This window comes from Gobio gobio (assembly GCF_949357685.1).
Source record: "Gobio gobio genome assembly, chromosome: 11".
Classification (NCBI taxonomy): domain Eukaryota; kingdom Metazoa; phylum Chordata; class Actinopteri; order Cypriniformes; family Gobionidae; genus Gobio; species Gobio gobio.
In genome coordinates this window covers 44,489,210-44,513,715 of record NC_137104.1, presented here as the reverse complement: position 1 = coordinate 44,513,715, position 24,506 = coordinate 44,489,210, and the positions used below count along the sequence as shown (strand labels likewise).

At 41.5% G+C, this 24,506-nt stretch overlaps 2 protein-coding genes across 3 annotated transcripts; one reads left to right on the top strand and one right to left on the bottom strand.

The window, feature by feature from the left end:
* Window positions 1-8,536: 8,536 nt before the first annotated feature.
* Window positions 8,537-9,637, top strand: LOC307133483 (4-galactosyl-N-acetylglucosaminide 3-alpha-L-fucosyltransferase 9-like; the record flags this gene model as incomplete). The annotated part of the gene is made up of 1 exon (XM_079828565.1): window positions 8,537-9,637. One exon carries the CDS (start codon window positions 8,537-8,539, stop codon window positions 9,635-9,637), a length of 1,101 nt encoding a protein of 366 aa, XP_079684691.1.
* A 6,843-nt stretch (window positions 9,638-16,480) lies between these two features.
* On the bottom strand, window positions 16,481-24,506 carry LOC307133363 (uncharacterized protein). 2 transcript variants are annotated; one of them, XR_013817431.1, is made up of 3 exons: window positions 24,340-24,506; window positions 16,702-24,227; window positions 16,481-16,589 (listed from the first exon to the last, which is right to left on the bottom strand). XR_013817431.1 is itself a non-coding variant. In XM_079828423.1 (2 exons), the coding sequence occupies exon 2, from the start codon at window positions 23,291-23,293 to the stop codon at window positions 17,234-17,236; it is 6,060 nt and encodes a 2,019-aa protein (XP_079684549.1). In that variant the 5' UTR covers window positions 23,294-24,227; window positions 24,340-24,506; the 3' UTR covers window positions 16,517-17,233. The 2 variants fall into 2 exon arrangements, 1 of the variants encoding a protein (XP_079684549.1); XM_079828423.1 differs by having other exon boundaries at window positions 16,517-24,227.

The following is a 24,506-nucleotide window of genomic DNA, read 5'->3' as shown; positions in this document are numbered from 1 at the left end:
GGACAGCATGTTCACTAGGATGCGCCGCTGTCAATTTGAGACCTGCGTGCATCTAATATACAGACACACGCCGATTTTACTTTCACTTTAGACATAACCGACTGTGTTTATGTTATGCTGTTAACCATGTGTGTATTTAGCGCAGTAAGACGACTACTTAGTCCAGTAATTGCGTGTTTGACAGCCGTTTAGTGCGCACGCTCAAAAAATCATGTTAAAACCGTGCATAAGCACGCAAATTACATGTTTAACCTGCAAGGCTTTAAAACGCATGCAAATAATGAACTTTCGTGATTGTGAGTATAATTCTACCACGAACGTGTGATGTGAATGTATGTCGCGTTGTTCAGTATATTGGGATGAAGGCAAATGATACAAAATGTAGAAAAATCATTCATTAAATGCAAAAACGCAATTCACAAGCGTGTATTGAACCATTCGGCATTCGGCACCTGTACCTTTTCCATGCCTGTCGACTTGTGCCTGTCGCTGAGGTGATGTTGGAGTGCCCGTCTGACAAGTCTCATGTTTTTTTGTGGTCTTAAAGAGACGGTTATGCGTTTAAATAAACACAATTCTTGTCAAAGGAAGATACACAGCAGTTGTGAGCAGGGTGGCCAAAGGGGTGGCCAAGCTTAGGCCACCCCCTAGCTCCGCCCCTGCCAAAAAGGCATGCTATTTGCACTTGGTGTAAATAGACACTCCGTATATTTTAATAGACAAGCTGTGGGCCGTTTGAAATTCATCCCCGGGCACCCCTGTTCCCTTTCAAAAGCTACACTCAATGCTGCATAAGCTTATGCAAATGGGAATGTCTTTGACATAACCAGCTGTGAAAATAGTGTGAAAACACGTCAATGAAATTGACCCGGAGGTATTTATAGCCTCGGCCGGTGACGTCATAGGCGCACCTGCTGCACGAGGCTATAAATAGATGAGCTTCATGCTGGAGCAAACCAGGTCTTTTTGTTTTCAGACCAACTCTGTGTTATGGTGTGTTACAAAGTCTCTGAAAATTTTTTTAAATAATTCTCTCTCTCTTTCAAGACTCAACTCGAGATCTTTGTTAGGAGTTAGTTTTCAACATGGCAGTGTGCAGAATTCTCTCTCTCTTTCTCATCTCTGTTACAAAGAAACATTAGTGGAAAGAGTTATATCCATGTATATCCATGTTCTCTTTCAAATAACAGAACTGGATGCGCACGTTTATTGCTGTGTGTGTTTGGGGAAGAGCATGCGGTCAATGCATCGAGTCAGACGAGTGCGAGCATTGCGAGCCTATACAGTTAGAATGCTTTATGCTCATCTTGGCTACTTTCAGTCCGCACCCGTGTTCGGAGCTCTCGAATGGGTTTGTTGACGAGCAAGAGACGGGTCCGTCCCTTTCGCTTGCTCGCTCACCAAATACATGTTTCCCAGCGTGATCCCGAAGCACGCTCCGCCGTTTCTTCGGTTCGCGCTGGGAATGATGATGAATCTCTGGGTCCGCGGACCTCGAGCAGCCGCCTGCGATCGTTCCTCACATGATAGTGAATCCATACGAGGAATTTATCGAGGTGGTTTTTCGCGCGGTGGCCAGGGCAGTTTGTCTGGTACCGTGAATGAGAGATCCCCGAACGCAGTGAGCTTGAGGTTTCTGTCTAGAAAAAACATTTACTTCACGTGTTTTTGTACCCTTGACGTCGACATTTTCGACTATCATGGGTGCAAAATCGCATGGATATGTGAGAATACCCCAGGTGGGAGACACTCACAAGCTATCTCTCGCCTGGGTCTACATTTTCATTAAAGAGACATACCTCCCCACGAAGCCATGTAGAAAATAAACGTCGGCTGTCGTGGGCAAAGCTTATATATATGAATTATATATTGTATATTATTTTATATATACAATATATATTAATTATATATATATATATATATATGATTTATATAAGAATTATAAATATAAGGGGACAGGCTGGTGCTGCGCTGCACACTATGGCTGTCTTGCAGGCATATCAGGCTGACCTTCTGAAGGATTTGAGTGGTTCATTGGTGACTCAGTTAACTCTGTAGTGGCCAGATTTAAAGGAGTGGAAGAAACATGAGGAAGTGTTCACTCAGTTTCTTCCTCAATGCACTCAAGGGGAGGGGCTGTCAGCCACATAACCTCTCTTCGGTCCTTCAAGATTTAAAGGGTTAGTTCACCCAAAAATGAAAATTCTGTCATTAATTACTCACCCTCATGTCGTTCAACACCCGTAAGACCTCCGTTCATTTTCGGAACACAAATGAAGATATTTTTGTTGAAAGCTGATGGCTGAAAAAGGCTTCAGATAGGCCTCCATTGGCATTCAGTACATTTACACTCCCAAGACCCATAAAAGGCACTTAAAACGTCATTACAAAGTCCATCTCACCACAGTGACTCTACAATAATTTTACGAAGCAACGACAATAGTTTTTGTGCGCAAAAAAAAATCAAAATAACACCTTTATCCAACTTGTTCTTGTCTTCCGTGTGTGCCTCCACGACGCATGCGCGAGGATGCCGAGCTGGTCTCCAGTCTTTACGAGGGAGAGCGCGACTCGCCACACTCTGCTTATTACCCCCCTTAAAAATATCTTCATTTGTGTTCCGAAGATGAACGGAGGTCTTACGGGTGTCGAACGACATGAGGGTGAGTAATTAATGACAGAATGTTCATTTCTGGGTGATCTAACCCTTTAAGGGGGGTAATAAGCAGAGTGTGGCGAGTAGCGCTCTCCCTCGTAAAGACTGGAGACCAGCTCGTCATCCTCAACAACCTCCCAGGGCAGACCTCGGGACTGTCATCAATATAAGAAGTCCGGTGGTCTGGTGCCCAGTCTGCCCCCTACTCCATGCCCGCCGCCTCTGGTGATTCGGGGGGCAGTGGTTTCCAGTGAAATGTTAGACATTCAGTGTTTAAATCCTGCTATGATCCAGGACATAGAACGTCTAACATCCCCTCAACAGGAAGTGTTAAAATTGTCACTCTCAGAGTCTCAGGCAGCGTGTGAACTTCTGCCAGGCGTTTCTGCATGGGTGTTAAGCACAGTAAAAATTAGTCGACTAATTTATTTGTCCTCCTCCGTGTTTGAACGGCGTGGTCTCCACTTCCGTGAAGGCGGAGTTGGCGTTCGTACTGTCACAAGTGACAGCTGTTACTTCCTGGTCCCCAGTAGGGTGTGGGGGGGGTGTCCAATCTTAGATCTTCAAGTCTTAAACCGTGAAGCAGTTAAAGTACTCAAGGTCAAGATGTTACAGTGAAGGCGGTCGTGTCACATATTCAACATTGTGATTGGATTCGGCACGATTGATCCGAAGGATGCATGTATTCGCATATAAAGACTGCCACAACACAGGAAGTTCCTGAGGTTCGCTCTTGGGGGCAAAAGCTTACTAATTTCGGGTCTTCCATTCGGCTAGCCTTGTAACCGCACGTATACGGAATGCATGGATGTATTACTGGCTCCATTGGGATTCCGGGGCATTCACATTTTGAATTACATAGGCGATTGCTAAAATTAGCACAATCACATGAGATGGTGCTTCAACACAGAGACAGTGTGTTAGCTCATCTAGTTTCTCTAGGGTTGAGACTCAAAACCAAGAAAAGTGTTCTTTCTCCTGCCCAGAGAACGACTTATCTAGGGTTTGTTCGGTTTTTGGTCACAAGGTGGGCACAACGGTTTCCCGCTCGAATCAAGACCATTCAGTATACCCTGAGCAAAGTCAGTCTAGACCAAGATCTTACTGATCATCAACACCTAAGAGTGTTAGGTCTAATGGCATCAGCATCCACGGGTTTCCCTTTGGGGTTGTTGCACATAAGACTGTTTCAGTTGTGGCTCAAAGCCAGAGGACTTAGGGCCAATCCTCAGGCAAATAAATTGGCGCGCCATGTGGCTTCGTACACTAACTATGTGGTTCAGAACCCGGTTCTTGCCTTGGGTCCGACTCTAGGCGTACCTTGTCGTCGCAAGTTGCTAACGACGGACACTTCCCTGACGGGGTGGGGTGCGGCCTTAAGTGGTCGTCCAGCCCAACGGGAATGGGAGGGTCATCAACTCAGTTGGTACATCAACTGCCTCGAGTTGATGGCTGTATTTCTGTCCCTGAAATACTTTCTCCCCCAATTGAGGGGCTGTCATGTCCTAGTGCGGGTGGACAGTACAGCTAAAGTCTCATATATAATCGCCAGGGGGGTCTGTGCTCACGCTATCAGAATAGCGAGACAGATTTTTCTCTGGGCTCAGAACAAGTTGCAGTCACTCGAGCAGTGTACATTCAAGGGTTGAATGTGGGAGCAAATTTACCGTCCAGACAGAGTTACAGATGGGGGGTTGGAAACTCCACCCAGAAGTAGTCAAGCATTTCTGGATCAGATTTTACAGAGTGGAAGTGGACCTTTTCGCCTCTTCTCAGACAGCGCAATGTCCCTGCTTGTCTGTCACCCAGCCCCGTTAGGTCTGGATGTTATGGTCCATACATGGCCCAAAATGCGTCTGTATGCCCTCCTTTCAGTCGCTCTGCTCCTGGGAGTTCTAGCCAGGGTTCGCCAACAAGGGTCTTGCTTCTTATCGATAGTGCTGCGTTGGTCAAACAGGGTTTGGTTCTCGGAGATAGTGTCTCTCCTCAACGGCTCGCCTTGGGCGATTCCGGCGAGGAGGGACCTGCTGTCTCAGGCAGAGGGCACGATATTCCATTCCAGGCCCGACCTGTGGAACCTTCATGTTTGACCCCTGAGGGGCACCAACTGAGGGACATGGGGCTTTCGCCTGCAGTAATTGAGACCATCCTAAGTGCTAGGGCTTACTCCACTCGGAAAGTTTATGCTAATAAATGGGGTGTCTTTAAAAGGTGGTGTACAACACAATGTAGATTCAGTCAACTGCCAGGTTTCTTCAGTTCTGGATTTTCTGCAGGAAAAGTTGTCATCAGGCACCTGCCCCTCCTCCAGGGTTCATGTGGCCGCTCTTTCGGCTTGTCACGCCTTGGTGGATGGGGTGCCGCTCGGGAGACATCCTCTGCTCGCTCGCTTCATTCGTGGGGTTAGGCGGTTGAGGCCACCTGTCAGATCCAAGATCCCTTCATGGGACTTAGCTTTAGTCCTCGAGGGTCTGGTTGAGACCCCCTTTGAACCATTAGAGTCAGCGTCTAACGGACTTCTGACGCTTAGAATTGTTTTTTCTTTTGGCTACAACTCTCTGCAAGGAATTGTCAACAGGCACTTGCCCCTCCACGCTCAGGGTTTATGTGGCCTCTCTTTTGGCTTGCCACGCCCTGGTGGATGGGTTGCCGCTTGGGAGGCATCCTTTGCCTGCTCACTTTGTTGTCTCTAGAACCCATTCATGGGACTTAGTTTTAACCCTCGCGGATCTAGTTCAGACCCCCTTTGAACCTCTAGAATCAGCGTCTGACAAACTTCTGACTCTAAAGATGGTTTTTCTTATGGCTATAACTTCTCAGAAAATAATTGGGGACATGCAGGCTCTGTCAATATCGCCATCCTGCTTAGACTTTGCCCCAGGTTTGGTGAAAGTGATTTTGCATCCCCACCCTGACTACCTACCTAAGGTTCCTTTCTCGACTGTACATCCTGTCACTCTTGAAACCTTCTGCCCTCTGCCGTTCACAATGCCGGATCAGGAGAAACTTCATAGACTGTGTCCAGTCCATGCTCTTCAGGCCTACGTCCACCGCACTAGCCAGTGGCATAAGTCAGAGCAACTGTTTGTTTGCCATGGGGGCCGTAACAGAGGTTCTGCAGCCACCAAACAATGTCACATTGGGTCAGGGATGCTACTGCTCTTGCCTATGAGGTGCGCGGTCAAGCTTCGCCTATAGGATTAAGGGCTCACTCCACCAGGGGAGTCGCCTCTTCTACTGCGTTAGCAAGGGGTGCTCCCTTACAAAGTGTTTGTGATGCGGCAGGTTGGTCCTCTCTGCACACATTCATAAGACTTAATAGCTTGGATGCTCATGCCACTCCGGGCTCTCATGTCCTTGAGTCAACATCACAAGCTAATGTCTGAGGCTTCTTGCATTCTTGTGCACACCTACACAACCGTAAGAGGTCCAGGCACCATCAAGCAAGGCGGCGTGGGTATTCTCGTTTCCATTTGCATAAGCTTATGCAGCATTGAGTGTAGCTTTTAAAAGGGAACACTTGGGGTTACTTAACTGTAACCCTGTTCCCTGATAAAGCGGAACGAGATGCTGCATTACTAGGCCGTGCTGATGATGCTTCAGGACTGGTCTTCAAACAAAGAAGATCATCTATTTATCTATTAAGCTCATCTATTTATAGCCTCGTGCAGCAGGTGCGCCCATGACGTCACCAGCCGAGGCTATAAATACCTCCGGGCAGGGCTGTACGTTAACTTTTTTTGCACATAGCACTGGTGCTACAGAGGTTGAAAGTTTTGTAGCACAGCCCACAAAATTGTAGCACATGTATAAAACGTCTGTTACCATGTCTGAAAAATGCAAAAAGTGCTTTACAATACAAATATTTAAGAATAAAAATAATAATAACAATTATTATTATTATTATTATTATTATTATTATTATATTTTACAGAAAACATAAATCATTAGAAAGGTCTAAGGTTTTATAATAAAATATTAAATTATGATAAAAAAAATGTGACTAATGTCTTAAGTTTTGTCTTATTTTATCTTATGTATTCACTGAGAAAGAAAAGAAGTACTGTACACGTCTCTACACCGCGAATCTATAACTGTACTACAGAACATTATAAAATAATATAATTTCTGCCTCATTCTGTGATGTGAAGTCTGTCAGATTACAAAAGTAGGTTATTTCAAACACTCGATTAAATGTTCTCTTTTGTTGGACAACAGGTTTGTAAACGCTTCTCATTACAAGTTTGGAAAGAGGTTGTTGCTTTTTTCTAATGCACATTAAGGGGGCTTTAACACTGGGCGCGTTTGCTGTGGTAATGTCCAAATGCGATTGTTCCCGGCGCCCCCCCCACAGCGCTGGTCTGGTTTCACCCTCAACTGGATTCTATCGAACCCTGGTGCACTTGTTCATCTTACGTCATCAAAAATGTGCACGGCGGATGATAGAAAAGACACTGCAGTAAATATATTGTGTTTTTATTAATTTGGTGCTATTGTGCGCAACTGAGTAAACGACTCTTGGGTTTACTGTGTCGCATGAAGTTCATTTGTTGCCCTGATTACACGCATATGCGCGAATACACTCGTATCCAAGGTAAATCATCATCAACACCTTCACGTGAATCACGTGATACGGACTCGGTGCGCATTTGTTCAGGAAGAAACGTAACCTGCATATGTGTTTTAGCGTATTACAATGTATTTAGTTCAACACATGTAAGGGATGATGGTGTTGATGATGATTTACCTTGGATACGAGTGTATTCGCGCATATGCGTGTAATCAGGGCAACAAATGAACTTCATGCGACACAGTTCGAGTGCCACCTCCTTCAGAGTCTCGGGTTCGGTGCGCACCGAGCCCGCGATTGACAGCTTTTACACTAGCAATTTTTCATGCAAACCGTGCCTCTCTTCGAACTAAAATGTCAATGACTCCATCTCACAGTGCATGCAGAGATAGAGCAGCATTTATTGCAAACCATCGATCCGCCCTGAACAGCGCTTCATCTGCACATATATTCATTTATTTATTTAAAAATTGAAGCGATTTTCATTATTTCACAAGGACAAGTCTCGATTTTGGTTTAATTTCAGTCAATCGTGCAGCCCTAGATTAACCTCACAGGAGCACAAAACAAATTCTCCCTTCACTCAAACAAGCTCTAGTCTCACATGCAACTGTATCGCACGCGTGCTACAGGGGTAAATATATTCATCGCACAGACCGATTTTTTTGTAGCACGTGCGACATATATGTCTACGTATATGGCACGTACAGCCCTGCCGGGTCAATTTCATTGACGTGTTTTCACACTATTTTCACAGCTGGTTATGTCAAAGGCATTCCCATTTGCATAAGCTTATGCAGCATCTCGTTCCGCTTTATCAGGGAACAGGGTTGCAGTCAAGTAACCCCAAGTGTTTTAAGCTATGAAACTTGCAGGATGTTTTAATTGCAAAAAAATAGCTCTTATATGTCAAAAGATTAAGACAAATTAGATTTCTCATGTCATGACCCTTTTAATTATATTAAAAGAGTGCAGACGTCTGATAGATAATTCTGTAGATTTACAATGAAGACACAAATCATATATTAAAATGCAAAATTTTATTCCACAGTCAAATATATATTAAATAATAAATATTTTGTCTATTAATACATTGTACTTGCAGACTACAATGGTCATCTACATGACCATTTATATATTTAAAGCCAATTTTATCATATTTAAAGACAATTATTGATGCATTCTCTTCTCCCCTCCATTAGGGAAAGTCAACATATAAAATGATGTCAACAACTCCTTCCAAAACAACTCGGAGCATAATAATTGCCTTGTTTTCATTGGCATGTTTTACATTATATTTGTACTACCTCATGCCAACAGGATTCAAATATTCAACCATAAACTTGTTCAAATGCCCTGCTGCTAAATACCATATCAATAACATCAGCGCAGAAACATGCCTCAGTGTTCTTAAGATGCAGAACTACATGTGCACTGTGAAAATCACCGTAGATGAATTACAGATAACAACATCTGGACCAAACCCCTTGACTGCTGCTGAGAAAGAAGAACCAGACACCATTCTATTGATCTGGATGTGGCCTTTTGGTGTTCCTTTTAGCCTTGGACCCTGCAGTTCAGCTTTCAATATCCATGGCTGTCGTTTAACAGATGACAGAAGTCTGTTTAACCAAGCACACGGGGTTATGATTCATCATAGAGATATCAGTTGGGATTTATCCAACATGCCGAAGCTTCCACGACCAGTTTTCCAGAAGTGGATATGGTGGAATATGGAGTCTCCAACTAATTCAGCTCAAATTCCCCAGCTAAAGGATCTGTTTAATCTGACTTCAAGTTACCGCCAGGATTCAGATATTCCAGTACCTTACGGTTGGCTCTCAGAGGCCACAGAGGAAGAGAAAAAATATACTATCCCAAAGAAGGATAAATTAGTTTGCTGGATAGTAAGTCACTATGAGCCAGACCTTAAGCGATCACAATACTTTACTGAGTTAGTGAAATACATTCACGTGGAAGTCCATGGAGGACACGTCAACAATCGAATTAATGATGATGAATATATAAATTTTATGCTCAGTTGCAAATTCTACTTGTCGTTTGAGAATTCCATTCATAGAGACTACATTACTGAGAAGCTGTTCAACCCTCTAGCACTTGGTACCGTTCCTGTCGTTATTGGCCCACCGAGAGAGAATTATGAGCAGTTCATACCAAGTGAAACCTTCATCCATGTGGATGACTTCCCATCCTCGAAAGAACTGGCTGATCATCTGAAACTCATGGACCAAAATGAGGACCTGTACAAGCAATACTTCAGCTGGAGAGAGCATTTTGTTTCAACGAGCACACCATTCGGTCTTGAACATGCCTGTCGGGTTTGTGATCATATTAGAAAGAATAAGCACTACAAAGTGGTCAAAGATCTCAACAGCTGGTACTGGGGTTAGAGGGGCATTTTAAAACGATGGTAAATCATGAATAAATAAATTTTACATTTATAAATTAAACATTATTAATCATTATAAATTTATGGAAATTATGTTTGTTTATATCTGTTTGGGGCAGGGATTATTAGGGCTGTAATCAACTAGAAAATCTTGGTCGACTGAAGTCCTGAAATTTTCGACTAAAAATTACGTTAGGAATTTTTTTTAAGTTAATTAGCTGCGCACTGTGCGCAGTACTTGGTGGCCTTGTTGTCTGCCTAAATTAATTATAAATAAACAAATTAAATTAAATTATATTAAATCGTTTTTGACATTTTTATTTTGCACTGAAATTAGTCTGACACACAAGTCTGTCGGCTCTGACAGCGTTGCATCACGTGCACCTGCGCAATATCATAGCCTATGATTTCCGATATAGTAGGCCTACTATGTTGTCAACTAGTGATATCATCACAAGAACTTTTGAGGAATATGCAACATAATTTAGACAATTGTTTTTGTCATATGTATTATAATAACTGACAGACACTATCATTTCAGACACAAATAGACTATTAACTTAAAGCTTTTACTCTTAAACACAAAAGGCACGTACACTTTAATAAAAAAAGGAATATTTATTGAACAAGCCAGATCAAGAGCAGAAACAAAATAAAGTGCATAACTGAAAAATAAAGCATAGTTTCAAAACTAATACAAACAGTGGGCACAGCGCATCACGCATTAGGCTCCAAATAAAAAGTAAAATAATAAAGTGCCCAAATCCAATAAATAATACTAGAAATAAATTTGCAGTTTGCACAATAATAGAAGGGACGGGGCAACTCAAAACAGACGGGGCAACCTAACGCAGACAAGTTAGCTTACCGTCTTTAGGTGATGTGACATGTTTGTCGTCGAGCTGTGATATACAAACTGTTGCTTGCAAAATTTGCATTCAACTTTTTTCCCATTTTCTATTTTTTTAAAAATGCTGCCACACTGCCGATGTCTTTGTTGGTAGAAGAGGACTGACTAGGAAAACGCTCTCACAATTATATAAATAATAGGCCTATACAACAAAGTAGCCTCCTAACTTCAATCTGTCTCTCTTCTCCAGTGGGTTGGGCTAATCCAAAAGAAGTGAAAACAGGGGTGCTCTGAAAACACCCCCATTAGCAATTAGTGCTTTCCACCTGATGAAATGAACGCGGCAAGACTGATGAAATGAACGCGGCAAAACTGATTAAATGAATGCGGCAAATCTAATGAAATGAACGCAGCAAAAAATTGACCAATCAGAATTTTGGTTGAGCCAGAACGTATCGACTAATAATCGACTAATCGACTGGGAGATTACAGCCCTAGGGATTATAACGGTTCAAAGAACAAAATAATTTAAAAAAAAAATCAAAATAATTAGTTTTTTATTTTTATGCAGAAACACAACTCCAAAAACAGCATTGCCAGCTACAAACCAGTTTGATTTTATTACCTAACATCAAATGTGAAGCGTCAATGAATTCTGAGGATGTATATTTACTTTTTTCACTGTAGATTGTAAGATGACTTCCCTTCCCTTTCAAAATCTGTACATTTAAATGTATTTTACTGTAAAATTATATTAAATATCCCCATTAAATCTTTAACTGTTTTTCACTGTAAAGAAATTGCTGTAAAATGGCCAAATTCTGACACAAAAATACAGTTTTTCCATTAAAACTGATATACTATAGAAAACAATGCATTCTGGGAAATATTTGTAAAGTAGCCTACTGCAATTCACTTTTTTTCCCTTACATTAGTTTGCTATAGTCCACTCAACAGAGTGAATTAAAACAAATGAGCAAACCTGGACAATGAGTGTGTCAGTATCATTACTGATGAACTCCTGTTAACAAGCAGAAGAACTGAATGAAGGAGGAACAACAAAAACAGAAAAGAGAGATGAGCAGAAACACAACTCCAAAAACAGCATTGCCAGCTACATCTACTACAAACCAGGGGTGCGTTTCCCAAAACCATAGTTGCTAACTAAGTTAGCAACTTTGTTGGTTGCAATGCAATTTCCCATTGCCAACCAACTAAGTTGCTAACAGGTTAGCCACTATGGTTTTGGGAAACGCACCCCAGTTTGACAGTTATACATTAACAAAAGTTCTTATTAAGAATTAACAGAGATTTAGATGTTGTGTTATTGATAATGTTTCGTTTTAAAGGGTAACTAAACCCATAACCAACTTTTTTTAGTTAATGATCTGCAAGACTGGGGCTTTATTAAGTGCTGTTCATTGATTCGAGTAAATGTTTTGACATTTGTTTTAATTTGTTTTAATTATAAAGTGTTTTAATTATATAATAATAAGGTGTAAAACCGTCTAAGTGCTGACCAATTTAATGTAATTCGACACCCTTAAGACCTCCGTTCATCTTTGGAACACAAATTAAGATATTTTAGTTGAAATCCGATGGCTCAGAAAGGCCTCCATTGGCACAATGCACTTTACACTCTCAAGACCCATAAAAGGTACTAAAGACGTCGTTACAAAGTCCATCTCACTACAGTGGTTCTACAATAACTTTATGAAGCAACGAGAATTGCTTTTGTGTGCAAAAAAAACCTAAATAACAACTTATATAGTGATGACCGATTTCAAAACACTGCATCATGAAGCTTCGAAGCGTTATGAATCAGCAAGTCGAATCATGATTCGGATCACGTGTCAAACCGGCAAACTGCTGATATCGCGATCCAAACCGCTGAATCGACTCGCTGATTCATAACACTTCGAAGCTTCATGATGCAGTGCTTTGAAATCGGTCATCACTATATCGTTATTTAGTTTTTTTTGTGCATCTTTTTGTCCCATCTTTTCCTTCCTGTTGCTTTTGTTCATTTGGGTAGGTCAGTTGTAGCTTGTTGGTTTGTTTGTTTCTGTATATTTGTTTATATAATATAGTTATAGTTATAGTAATATCTAACTATATTATTTATTTGAGGAAATCTGTTTATAATAAGATAATTAGGTTTGAACTTATTGGTCCTGCGCTGCCTATTGATTCAGTTAATTTGAATGAAAATACATCGTATGTATCTGATGTATTTTTAGTGGCATTCAGTATAAGGATTTGACTGTTCATAGATTAGGTCAGTTCTCTTGCACTGCTGCTTCGCTGGCATCGTCGGCATTGGGAGTTAACGCAGTTTGAGCCAGCGGCTCGCATTGATGAGGCTCCGGGTCTGTGTCTACAGACAATTCACCCTCCTCCACTTCAGGTGAAGCTGGGGGAGAATGACCGCTCTGTTGCAAAGCTACTGGCGTCACTCCAGTCATTTTCTATCTTTGCGACTCGCAAGTCAGACAGCTGTCAATCAACCCGTTCCTGTGGGTCTCAAGTGCACGCCCCCCGCTTAGCCGTCCTGCTGTCATTGTTGCTGCTGCTCCTGATCAATTTCAGCCTCCGGATCAGATTCTGGATTATATGTGTGGTTGAATCTGATTGATAGTCATGGTTTATTTAGGATAACGTTTTCTTTTCCACGTTTAAGGATGTCACAGCTTTCAGACGCTCTCAACTAGACATGTGCCACTGGTATATGGTAATACGATATATATCACAATAATGAACATGCACGATATTGTTATTGTGGGCACTTCAAAATACAGTTAATAATTATTTATTACGAATTATTCCGATTTTTATAATGCATTATAAGAATACTTTACCCATCAACCGTTTAAAATTAAACAACACGTCAAAGAGGAGCACTGATGTAAACAAACCCAATGTGCATGAGCAGCGTGAAGGTGCTGAATGAAAAGGCACATTCACACTCAATAAAAGCTGTGCGCGCTCGTGGCTGTTTACACACGACACGCCTCCAGACACTTGTTTTTTTCCGGAAAGACTCTGTGCAGCGTATCTTTCTTTTATAAATATGATAAAACTAAAGACTTTTCGGAGAACTAACCATTTACAGTTTGGAAATTGTCATTTTGATGTGCTTTCTTACAATTAAAACTGATTGATTCATTGCCTTGATCATCTGAAGCACCCGCGCTCCTGGAAAGGCACTTCTCAAAGTGAAATCACCCTATCCCATTTATTTTTAGTAGTTTGATTAGTCAAAGCATTTTAGATGGTTTATTCTTATATGTATATTGCATGAATTGCACGAGAGCGGAACATAGCCAGCACTGGGAGAGTTGTTGTGCGAGTACTGCATGAGAAAAAAAAAAGTTTATGGCGATTCAGTGATATTACTACATTAAACTACTATATATAATACTTAATGTCATTTTATAGTAACGAAGTGTTGGAATATTTGTGTCCTGATAATATATGAACAATAATATTATTTAAACAATGTTAAAAAAGGTGAGAGAGAAAAGTACTGCACCGTGGTACAACAATATTACTAACGCTATCAAGAGAGAAACTCGTAATCTAGAGCGCAAATGGAAACAAACACGTTTAGAGGTCTTTAGAATCGCGTGGAAAAACAGCACTTCCCGTTATAAAAAAGCTCTAAAAGCAGCCTTGGGTGAGCATTACAATAAACTGATAGAAAATAACCAAAACAACCCCAGGTTTTTATATAGTACAGTGGCCAGGTTAACAAATAAACGCACATCAGCTGAACAAAATAATCCAGAACAGTTTAGTAGTAATGACTTTATTAATTTCTTCACTGAAAAAAACGAAAATATCAGGAAAACAATTATAAATGTACAACCGTTGACAGGATTTTACGATTCAGCCTCAATTATCACAACTGCAGTGCTTTACAACTATAGGACAGGAAGAGCTAAATAAACTAATCATTGCTTCCAAATGTGTCTGCTCAATTATGCTCTTACTTACAAGAAAACGATATCTATGAAAAATTTCAGTCTGGATTCAGAGCCCATCAGCACAGAAACTGCGCTTGTTAAAATCACAAATGACTTACTCTTAGCTGCTGACCAAGGCTGTATCTCAATACTAGTTTTACTTGATCTTAGTGCAGCATTCGACACCATAGATCATAAAATACTCTTAGATCGTCTACAAAATTACACTGGTATTCAGGGACAGGCATTAAAGTAGTTTGGATCGTATCTATCAGAGCGTTACCAATTTGTCTATTTAAACAGGGAACAATCTAAGATAACGTCTGTAAATTATGGAGTGCCGCAAGGTTATGTGTTAGACCCTCTGTTATTCTCAATATATATGCTGCCACTTGGTAATATTATAAGAAAACATGAAATTAGTTTCCACTGTTATGCCGATGATACTCAGTTATATATTTCAGCACGACCAGATGAAATCTCTAAATTATCCAAGCTAACAGAGTGTGTTAAAGACATAAAATATTGGATGACCTGTAATTTTCTCCTACTAAATTCAGATAAAACTGAGGTATTACTTATTGGACCAAAAACTGGTACACAGAATCTCTTAAATTACAACTTACATTTAGAAGGATGTACTGTTACTTCATCCGCTACAGTTAAAGACCTGGGTGTTATATTAGACAGCAACTTGTCTTTTGAAAATCATATTTCAAATATAACCCATAACCCTTATAACCCATCACGATCTTTAAGTTCACTAAACTCTGGGCTTCTGGTAAGGCAGAGGATATCTAAGTCCACTAAAGGAGGTAGAACGTTTTCATATTTGGCACCTAAACTATGGAATAGCCTTCATGTTCGGGGCTCAGACTCACTCCTCCAGTTTAAATCTAGATTAAAGACGCATCTCTTTAGCCAGGCATTCACATGATGCATCTCCTAACCTTGTACTTCAGTTACGTATATAAAGCTTGATCATTTAAAAATAAATAAACTGGATAACCATTGCTCTTTTAATGCACCGTCAACTGCTCATTTCAAAGCAAACACTGTGTAACACTGCATCACATAATCAAATTCAGTCGGCTAATAAAGCTTGATCATTTAATGCAATATAACATTGTAAAACTACAACCAAATTTATACCATAGCATACGAAGCATCAACAGTCCATATCGAAAACATTGACCTGTCCTGTATTGGCTACCTGAAAGGCAAGAAAAAAGTGTGATAAAAAATGTCTATTTGAGCTTACAGTCCTTACTACTTTTTTAAACGTACGAAAAGAATATCCTCCAATACCTGCACATTAATTGAAGACCTCATTGGGGAAATAATGTACTTGAGGCATGAAAATGCGCCAATGACTTAGCTACGTTACTGGTAGATTCATAGATGACTGCTGCACGGGCATTTCACTCACACTTGATCCGTCAACGTCACATGCTGTACTACTTAATTCATGATTGGTCACTGTCAAATTAAAATATTAAAGAGAACGATAAAATAACATTATTAACCGGTTAATGGTCATTTCAAATAAACGTTTCTGTTCAGAATGATTAAAATTGATTTTGTTTTTGTTTTTGTTCCTGTTAAAATTTCATTCGTTTCCGGTTTTCGTTTTCGTTCCTTGAACCAGTTCAGAGCCCCGATTTAAACAGTCTTTTTGGGGCTTAAAATTCACAGACACTAGTATATATCGCGATTGATTTAAGTGATTGACCAACGTTTTATTTATTCATCAAAACATTCCCTGCCATTCCGCATTATGCAGTAAATTTTGTTTGTATGACTAGACTCTGAAATGAATCCTTATGAAAGTTTAGTCAAGAGTAGTGAGCGATTTATTTTTTTGTTTGTTGGTCTTTTGTTGTTTGATAAACATTAAAACGCAGACAGCAGCGCAGCAGGAATATTAATCTTGGATTATGCATCAGACATTACACAGCTCAGTGCCTTCACGCAGTTCATAAATAAACCATCGGTTTGTTATATCGGCCTTTCTCATGATATGCCGATTGTAGCTCTCTTCACAACACAGACACAGGTCGGTTCTTTGAAACGGGCGTTTATTGCTGTGGCACGTCTGATCTCTCTGATACATCAACGCTTTGTTCACGCCGTGAGAACTACATTCATAAATGAACACAGTACAAATATATCAGTGCATTATACAGTATAGCTTTAACAAATGAAAATACAAACAACATCTAGCTTAATAAAGACAATGTGAAAAAATACCTCGTTGGCCGCTTGTCATGAAAAGAGGTTCATAAATCCTTTAAAGTCTCTTGAAAGTCCATTTGACTGTCTGCATTGACTTCAGACATCGACATTTACAACCTTTAATGCAGTTTAACAAAGTCTCGTATGCCATCTGCTCCGCTGGAACCCAAACAGTGCGTCGACTAAACGGTTGTAGCGGTAACACAAACAGAGAACATTAGTTCCGGGACAAATCAGAACACATAAAATGAACTAAATACACTGTTGACCACGTCTTATTCAGCTGCCTATTTACCCTTTAGCTTTTAAACATGCATTACATTATTAACTTTACATTAAGTTATTTTTTATTTATTACATGAAATTATGACAGCAATTATTAACTGTGCATCATGAAAACACGAGTATTTATGCAACAACACTTACACTCCCACCAAATCACTCATTAACTTGATATGTGTGATTTTTAAATCTTTTATAAAGGACAAAACAATCAATAAAGTGTTTTAAGACTGAATGAATGATGATGTGATGTAATGTATGTGACTTAGTTGGCCTCAAGTAATGTAACTACTTTGTGAATAGGCCTTTCGAGGTAGACTGTTTTAGTAAGTGACTGTCCTTTACCAGTAGTGTCCCCGACCAGTAGCTTCAGCTTCCGCACCATACCGTCTGCACTAGGGTGAATTTCTACAACCCTGGCGAGCTTCCATTCATTTCTCGGAGAGCTGTCGTCTTGTAGAATCACAATGTCATCTACTTGTGAATTTCGTGATGTTCTTTGCCATTTCTGTCGTTGTTGGAGGTTTAGCAAGTATTCCCGCTTCCATCTTTGCCAGAATTCATCAGCTAGGAACTGCACTCTTCTCCAACGTTTGCACAGATAGAGATCTTCCTTGCAGAACTGTCCAGGAGGGGGCAGAATAACTGATGATTTCATTGTTAGTATATGGTTGGGAGTGAGAGGCTCCGGTCCGGTGGGATCATGAAGATGTTCAACACTTAGTGGCCTGCTGTTAATTATAGCCATTGTTTCATAGAGAAACGTTCTCAGAGATGTGGTGTCGAGTCTGCTTGCGGATTTGTCAAGCATGACAGTCAAGATGCTTCGGATTGTTCGAATTTGACGCTCCCAGACTCCGCCCATGTGGCTTGCTGATGGGACGTTTGTTACAAATTCGCAACCAATTGCTCGTTGACGTTCTTGGTCCATTCCCTTGAGCAACTCAGAAAACACTCTCCTGGCACCCATGAAATTTGTTCCCTGATCGCATCTCAATTGGCGCACAGGTCCTCTGATAGCTACAAAGGTTCGAAGCGAATTCATGAAGGCGTCTGTTGTCATGTCATCTAGTGTTTCTATATGTATTGCTCTGGAGCATAAGCAAGTAAACAACACTCCATAACGTTTCAATTCCTTCCTTCCTTCCTTTACAATAAAGGGGCCAAAACAATCAAGGCCACAATAAGTAAAGGGGGAAGACATCTCTGTTCTTTCTTCTGGCAGGTCTGCCATCTTTTGGACTTCTGTGACTCTTCTGTATCTCCTGCATGTTACGCATTTGTAAATGTGTGAGGAGACCACATTTCCGCAGCCAAGGATCCATATTCCATTTGCGCGCAGCTCGTTCATAGTCATGCCTCTTCCTTGGTGGCGCACACGCTCGTGATAATGTTTGACTAGCAGGGCTGACACATGAGAGTTCTTCGGAAGTATTGCCGGATGTTTTACATCATGGTGTAAGGCTGATCGAGATAGCCGTCCTCCCACCCTGAGAACATTGTTCTTGTCCAAGAAAGCATTCAGCTGGCTTAACTTGTTGTGCTTGTTCAAGGTGTTTTCTTTCTGGAGCTTGATTTTCTGGATGTCTTCAGCAAAGGCTTCTTCTTGCACCAGTTTGATAATAAAGATTTCGGCTTCTCTTCTTTCTTCAAGGCTAGTTGCTTCCTTTGTTCTTGGCTGATGTCCTTTGAATTCTCTGATGAATCTCTTGAGCCTAGCAGCAGCTCTCACTGCTCTGGACCAGTCAGAAAACTTTGTGAAGCGGTTCACCATTGAATTCACCTCTTTTATCTGGACTGCATGAACATGGGCTTTGCGAAGCTCAGAATCGGTTGTTTCAACTTCTCCCACCATTTCCTCTTTACATGGAAGATTCTGCTGCCAAAGAAAGTCAGGTCCTTTCAACCAGTTAGAATCCCTCAACTGAACTGCGGTCAGTCCTCTTGAGGCGTGATCGGCTGGATTATTTCCGGAGCTGACATGTCGCCATTGTTCAGGGTTAGTGCTAGATCTTATACGTTGGATCCGATTGGCTACAAATGTGTGAAACCTCTTGGCATCATTGTTCACATAGCCAAGGACCACCTTAGAGTCAGTCCAGTAATATTCTTCCAGGTTTTCAATCTCGAGCTCCCGTTTGACAACATCGCCGATGCGGACAGCAGTCACAGCTGACGACAGTTCAAGTCTTGGGATGGTCGTTAGTTTGGTAGGGGCTACTCTTGCCTTCCCCATGACAAGTGAGCAACTGATCTGTCCCGTTTCACTTATTGCTCGCAGATAAGAACATGCACCGTATCCATTGAGGCTTGCATCTGAAAAGTTGTGTAGCTCATAACGCATGACAGAGTCAAAGTGTGATGGAAGGTAACTTCTTGGAATATTCAGCGCTGCCAGATGTGGCAAATCCTTAAGCCATAACTCCCATCGTGACAGAATGTGTTCGGGGAGATCTTCATCCCAGCCTACCTTTTCTCTACATAGCTCCTGAAGGATCTGTTTGCCGACTAATATGAAGGGGGCCACAAACCCTAACGGATCATAGACTGAGGCGACTGTTGAGAGAACTCCTCTCCTTGTCAGTGGACTTTCTTTAACTATGACTCTGAATTTGAATTCATCGGTTTCGATGCACCACTGAACTCCAAGTGCTCGCTCAATGTGAAGTTCTCCTAGGGCCATGTCTTGATCTTTGGTCTGTGTACATTCTTCCTGTGGTATTACGGCAATCACATCTTTGTCATTGGACACAAACTTGTGTAGCCGAAGCTTTCCTGTTCTGCACAAGGCTCTTGACTCTTCCACCAGATGAACAGCTTCATCGGTAGATTTTACGCTTATTAAGCCATCGTCGACATAGAAGCTTCTTTGGATGAACTTGATGGACTCCTCACTGAACTTTCCATGACTCTGCGATGCCAGATGTTTGAGTCCAAAGTTGGAGCAGCCGGGGGACGAAGCTGCCCCAAACAAGTGCACCTTCATTCTGTACACTGAGGGTTTGGAGTCCAAATCGCCTTTGTCCCACCAGAGGAACCTCAAGTAGTCTTGGTGTTTCTTTATAACGTGAAACTGATGAAACATTTTTTCAATGTCACACATAATGGCTATTGGGCCCTTTCTAAATCGACATAGCACTCCAATTAATGTGTTGGTCAGATCCGGCCCAGTCAGAAGATGATCATTTAGAGAGGTTTCTTGGAAACGTGCTGAACAGTCGAAAACGACACGGATCTTCCCAGGTTTGTGGGGGTGGTAGACTCCATGGTGTGGAATGTACCACGCTGGTTGGTTATCGAGTTCAGTCTGTGGAACCTTCTCGGCATCTCCTAGGGTTATTATGTCATTCATGAAATGGACATAATCCTTGTAATACTGTTCATTTTTTCTCAGTCTTCGCTCTAAAGAGGTGAGCCTTCGAACAGCACATTGTTTATTGTCTGGGAGATTAGGTTTGTCTGTTTTGAAAGGAAGTGGGAGTTCGTAGTGGCCGTCTTCCTTCTGCCTTATACCCTTTTTCACCTTAGACAAGAAGAGAAGGTCTTCCTGAGAAACCGGGTTATCATCTGCAGCGTGATCTGTGAAATCGGATTCGAGAACCTTGATGATGTCCATTGGACTAATCTCTTTGACTTGAGTTCTGCAAGCAAAGTGTACTTCCCTCTTTAACTCGACTGATTGATGCACAGCAGGCGTCACCTGTCGCACTATGATTCTATGACTGGTTCCTATTGCATCGCCACAGTCACTTTCTGGATTTGAGCAGCCGACGATGCTCCAACCGAGGTCAGTTCGCTGTGCATATGGATGGGTTTCTTTGCCAGACAGGATCTCCCTTGGGAGAAGAGCTTGCTGACAGTTATATCCAATCAATAGGCCTACTTCACAGTCCAATGGTGGTGGAATCTTGTCTGCTAATTGTTCCAGATGAGGCCATTTTAGGGCTGTTTCAGACGTTGGAATGTGCGACCTGTCTGCTGGAATGAACTCTCGTGTGAAAAGTGGTGGCAATGGAATCATTTTCTCTAAGTTGTATCCTCTCACTTGTAGATTTGTTAGTTTTTGACAGGGTATGACTGTCGACCTTGTAGACATTGTGGATAGTCGCAAACTGACATTTTCTTTGTTTATGTTGAGATCTCGGGCCACTTCATCTAGAATGAAGGTTGTGTCGCTCTGTGTGTCTAGGAGTGCGTAGACAAGAACTTCTTGATCTGGCTGTTTTGTGGATGAGACCCAGACTGGAACGATTGGAGATGTTTGTGTGCTTACACCATCTTGTATGACTCTGTTGGTGGTTGCTGTTGCAGCGATCTCTTTGATGTTTGCCTTTAGAGGTGTTGACCTTTGACGTTCATTGAACTTGTCATCATGCAAACACGTTGGATGTCTCCTCTGGCACCTTTCACATGTGCTCTTGTTATCACATCTTCTCGAGTGATGGCCAGTCTTCAAACATCCAAAGCAAAGCTTCTCTGTATGCACAAACTTTACGCGATCTTGAACTGTGTTTTCAAGGAACCTTCTACACTTGGCGAGGACATGTCCTGTTCTTTTGCAAAAAACACATGATGGAATGCTGCTCTCTGTTGTGTTTGTAGACAGTGTCTTGGCTCGTATGGTTTGGCTTCGTGGATACCTTGGTTTCTCACTTTCCACATTCTTGAGTGCTTGTACTGAGGATATGGGATCACAAGCGAGATCTGCTTCCTTCGACAGAAAGTCAACAAACTCTTTGAATGGTGGGTACTCAGCTCTTGCTTGTCTGACTTCCATTGCTTTGCGATTCCATCCGGAGACCAACCAGTCTGGCAATTTCAGCAGGATTTTTTGACTCTCATTGCAGTCGTTGAGAACTTCCAACGTCTTAATGTAGGGCATTGCTGCCTCACAGCTCTTCAGAAAGTCTGCAAATTCTCTTAGTTCACAACCATCCTTAGAGCTTATTTTTGGCCATGCGTGCAGCTTGTCTCTGAAGGACTTCCCAATTATGAAAGGGTCTCCGAAACGTTTTTCCAGCAGCTGCCAGGCTGAGTCATATGCTGCTTCAGTTCCTAGTAGGACAAATCCCTCGACGGCTTTCTTTGCAGTGCCACCTAGGTACTTTCTAAGGTAGTACAGTCGTTCATTCTTTGGAATGTTTTTCCTGTTAATTAACGCTTCGAAAGATAGTTGCCAGTCTTTGAATTTCAAAGGATCTCCAGTGAATAACGGAGGCTCTGGTGTTGGAAGACGATTAGCACTTATAGCTTCTGCTAGCACGTTGACAAAATCAGAGCTGTTCTGCACTTGTTGTATGGGCATTAAAGTTGATGGAGCTTGAGGTACCAGTGGACTATGGAGGGCTTGCATTGTAACTGGAAGAGATTGAGGAATGAATGGGGGACTTGAGGCATGGAGAGTTTGAGTTGTGACTGGCAGAGGTGGAGGAATGAATGGGGGACTTGAGGCATGAAGAGTTTGAAGTTCTCCTGCTGATGCAACAGAATGTAGCAAGTCAATCGCTTCGAAATTTTCTTCAACTTGGTTGTAGACCTTTACTCGAGCTCTTGCAGCGTTCAACTTCTTCACTTCTTCGAGACGTTCGAGTTTTCTACGTCTCTCTTGCATTGCTTGCTGTCTGGCTAGGTTCTCAGATTCAAACTGTGCCAGCCGTTGTTTATTTTCAACCTCTAACCTTTGAAGTGCTGTCATTTCTCTTTCTTGCTCATCCAATACTGCCAAAACCTCCTGTGATGCGGCAGCTTCAGCAGCAGCCTCATTTCTTTTAAGTGAGTGGATGCTAGAGTGGGCAGATCCAGATTTTGATCGATGAGACGGTGGCCTTGATGGAGAACATGTAGAGTTTAGGATCGATCCAACATCAGGCCAGGGTTCTTCTTCTTCTGATGTAAGGCCTTCAAGATGCCTTTCTGCCTTTCGAATAATAAATCCTGACAACGATACACATGTGTCCACTCTGCGCCGCAGTTCTGCTTCAGGAACTTGGATTTGACGTAACTCTTCATAAATTATCTTTACATCGGAACACGTAGCTTTCATGTTCTCAATTAGCTCATACAATTCATCTCTGGAGGCCTCATCAGTCAATATTTCTTTGCTTGTTCTTGCATGATACCTCCACTTCTCATAGAGTATTCTATACCGACGTTGTACTCTCTTTAGCTTTTCTTCTTTAAGTTCTTTTCCCTTTTCTGTTAGGGTTCGGGTTCTTTCACTTCTTCGTAGCCTTTCTACTTCTTCTGCAGCTCCATTGTCTATAGCTTCGGCTTGAGCAGATGATTTGGCATTCCCATGACAGGTCTCAGTGCTTGAGTTAGACATACTGAGGCTGTGTGTACATGTAAGCTACAGCAGGCTAAGTGTGATTAACTAGGAAGGTTGTTAGTAATTATGTGAATCTTAACAGATATGTGGAGACTGTGAGCGAAGTCTAAATCTAAATACAAACTTCAATATTGCATCCCAGTAACTGTGTCAGTATTTAAACTTCTCTAGACTTCAATTTGACTTAAGACTAGAAATTAGCTTGGCACAAACATGCAAATATAAACCTTAATTTTAGATTGAATATGCTCAGAAATACATTAAATCATTTGTTATTTGCACATGAAATTTTTCACATCAATGGAGTTACCCTTTAAACTTAGCTTAAGTTGCTCTTTAACTTGTTACCTTTCAAAAAATAAAATAATTTAAATAAATAAATTATACAAATCTCAATTTTAACCTATAATGTAATTTCCTTTGACCTTTACTAAAACGTGTTAATTTGCTTAAGAGGTGGGACTTTTTTCCTTTAAGAAGATTTGTTGCATGTAACAATCACGAATACCAGCACATTAGATGTATACTCAAACACAGGCTAGAAACAGTATGCAGGGGGTAATAGACTTGAGTCCTTAATTGCAATTTCCAAGTTAAACCACTTCTCACACCACTTTAACTTGAGGGGATTTGGTAGAGCTCTTTCTGGCTTTTACACGGAAAGCTGCACTTTCAACAGAGTCTAATAACCGCTGCTTGCGGTAGCCATGTCGACAGTGTGTCCTGGGCTTTGCTTATCTGATATGCTGGATCTTCGTCACGTGGTTACCCGTCGTGGTCTTGTCGTCACTCCTACCCGCGCCGAGCAGGCGAGTTCTCACTGTAGCTCTCTTCACAACACAGACACAGGTCGGTTCTTTGAAACGGGCGTTTATTGCTGTGGCACGTCTGATCTCTCTGATACATCAACGCTTTGTTCACGCCGTGAGAACTACATTCATAAATGAACACAGTACAAATATATCAGTGCATTATACAGTATAGCTTTAACAAATGAAAATACAAACAACATCTAGCTTAATAAAGACAATGTGAAAAAATACCTCGTTGGCCGCTTGTCATGAAAAGAGGTTCATAAATCCTTTAAAGTCTCTTGAAAGTCCATTTGACTGTCTGCATTGACTTCAGACATCGACATTTACAACCTTTAATGCAGTTTAACAAAGTCTCGTATGCCATCTGCTCCGCTGGAACCCAAACAGTGCGTCGA

What these genes read in the sequence shown, in the direction of transcription:
- LOC307133363 (XM_079828423.1), bottom strand. Translation starts at nt 23,293, where the DNA reads ATGTCTAACTCAAGCACTGAGACCTGTCATGGGAATGCCAAATCATCT.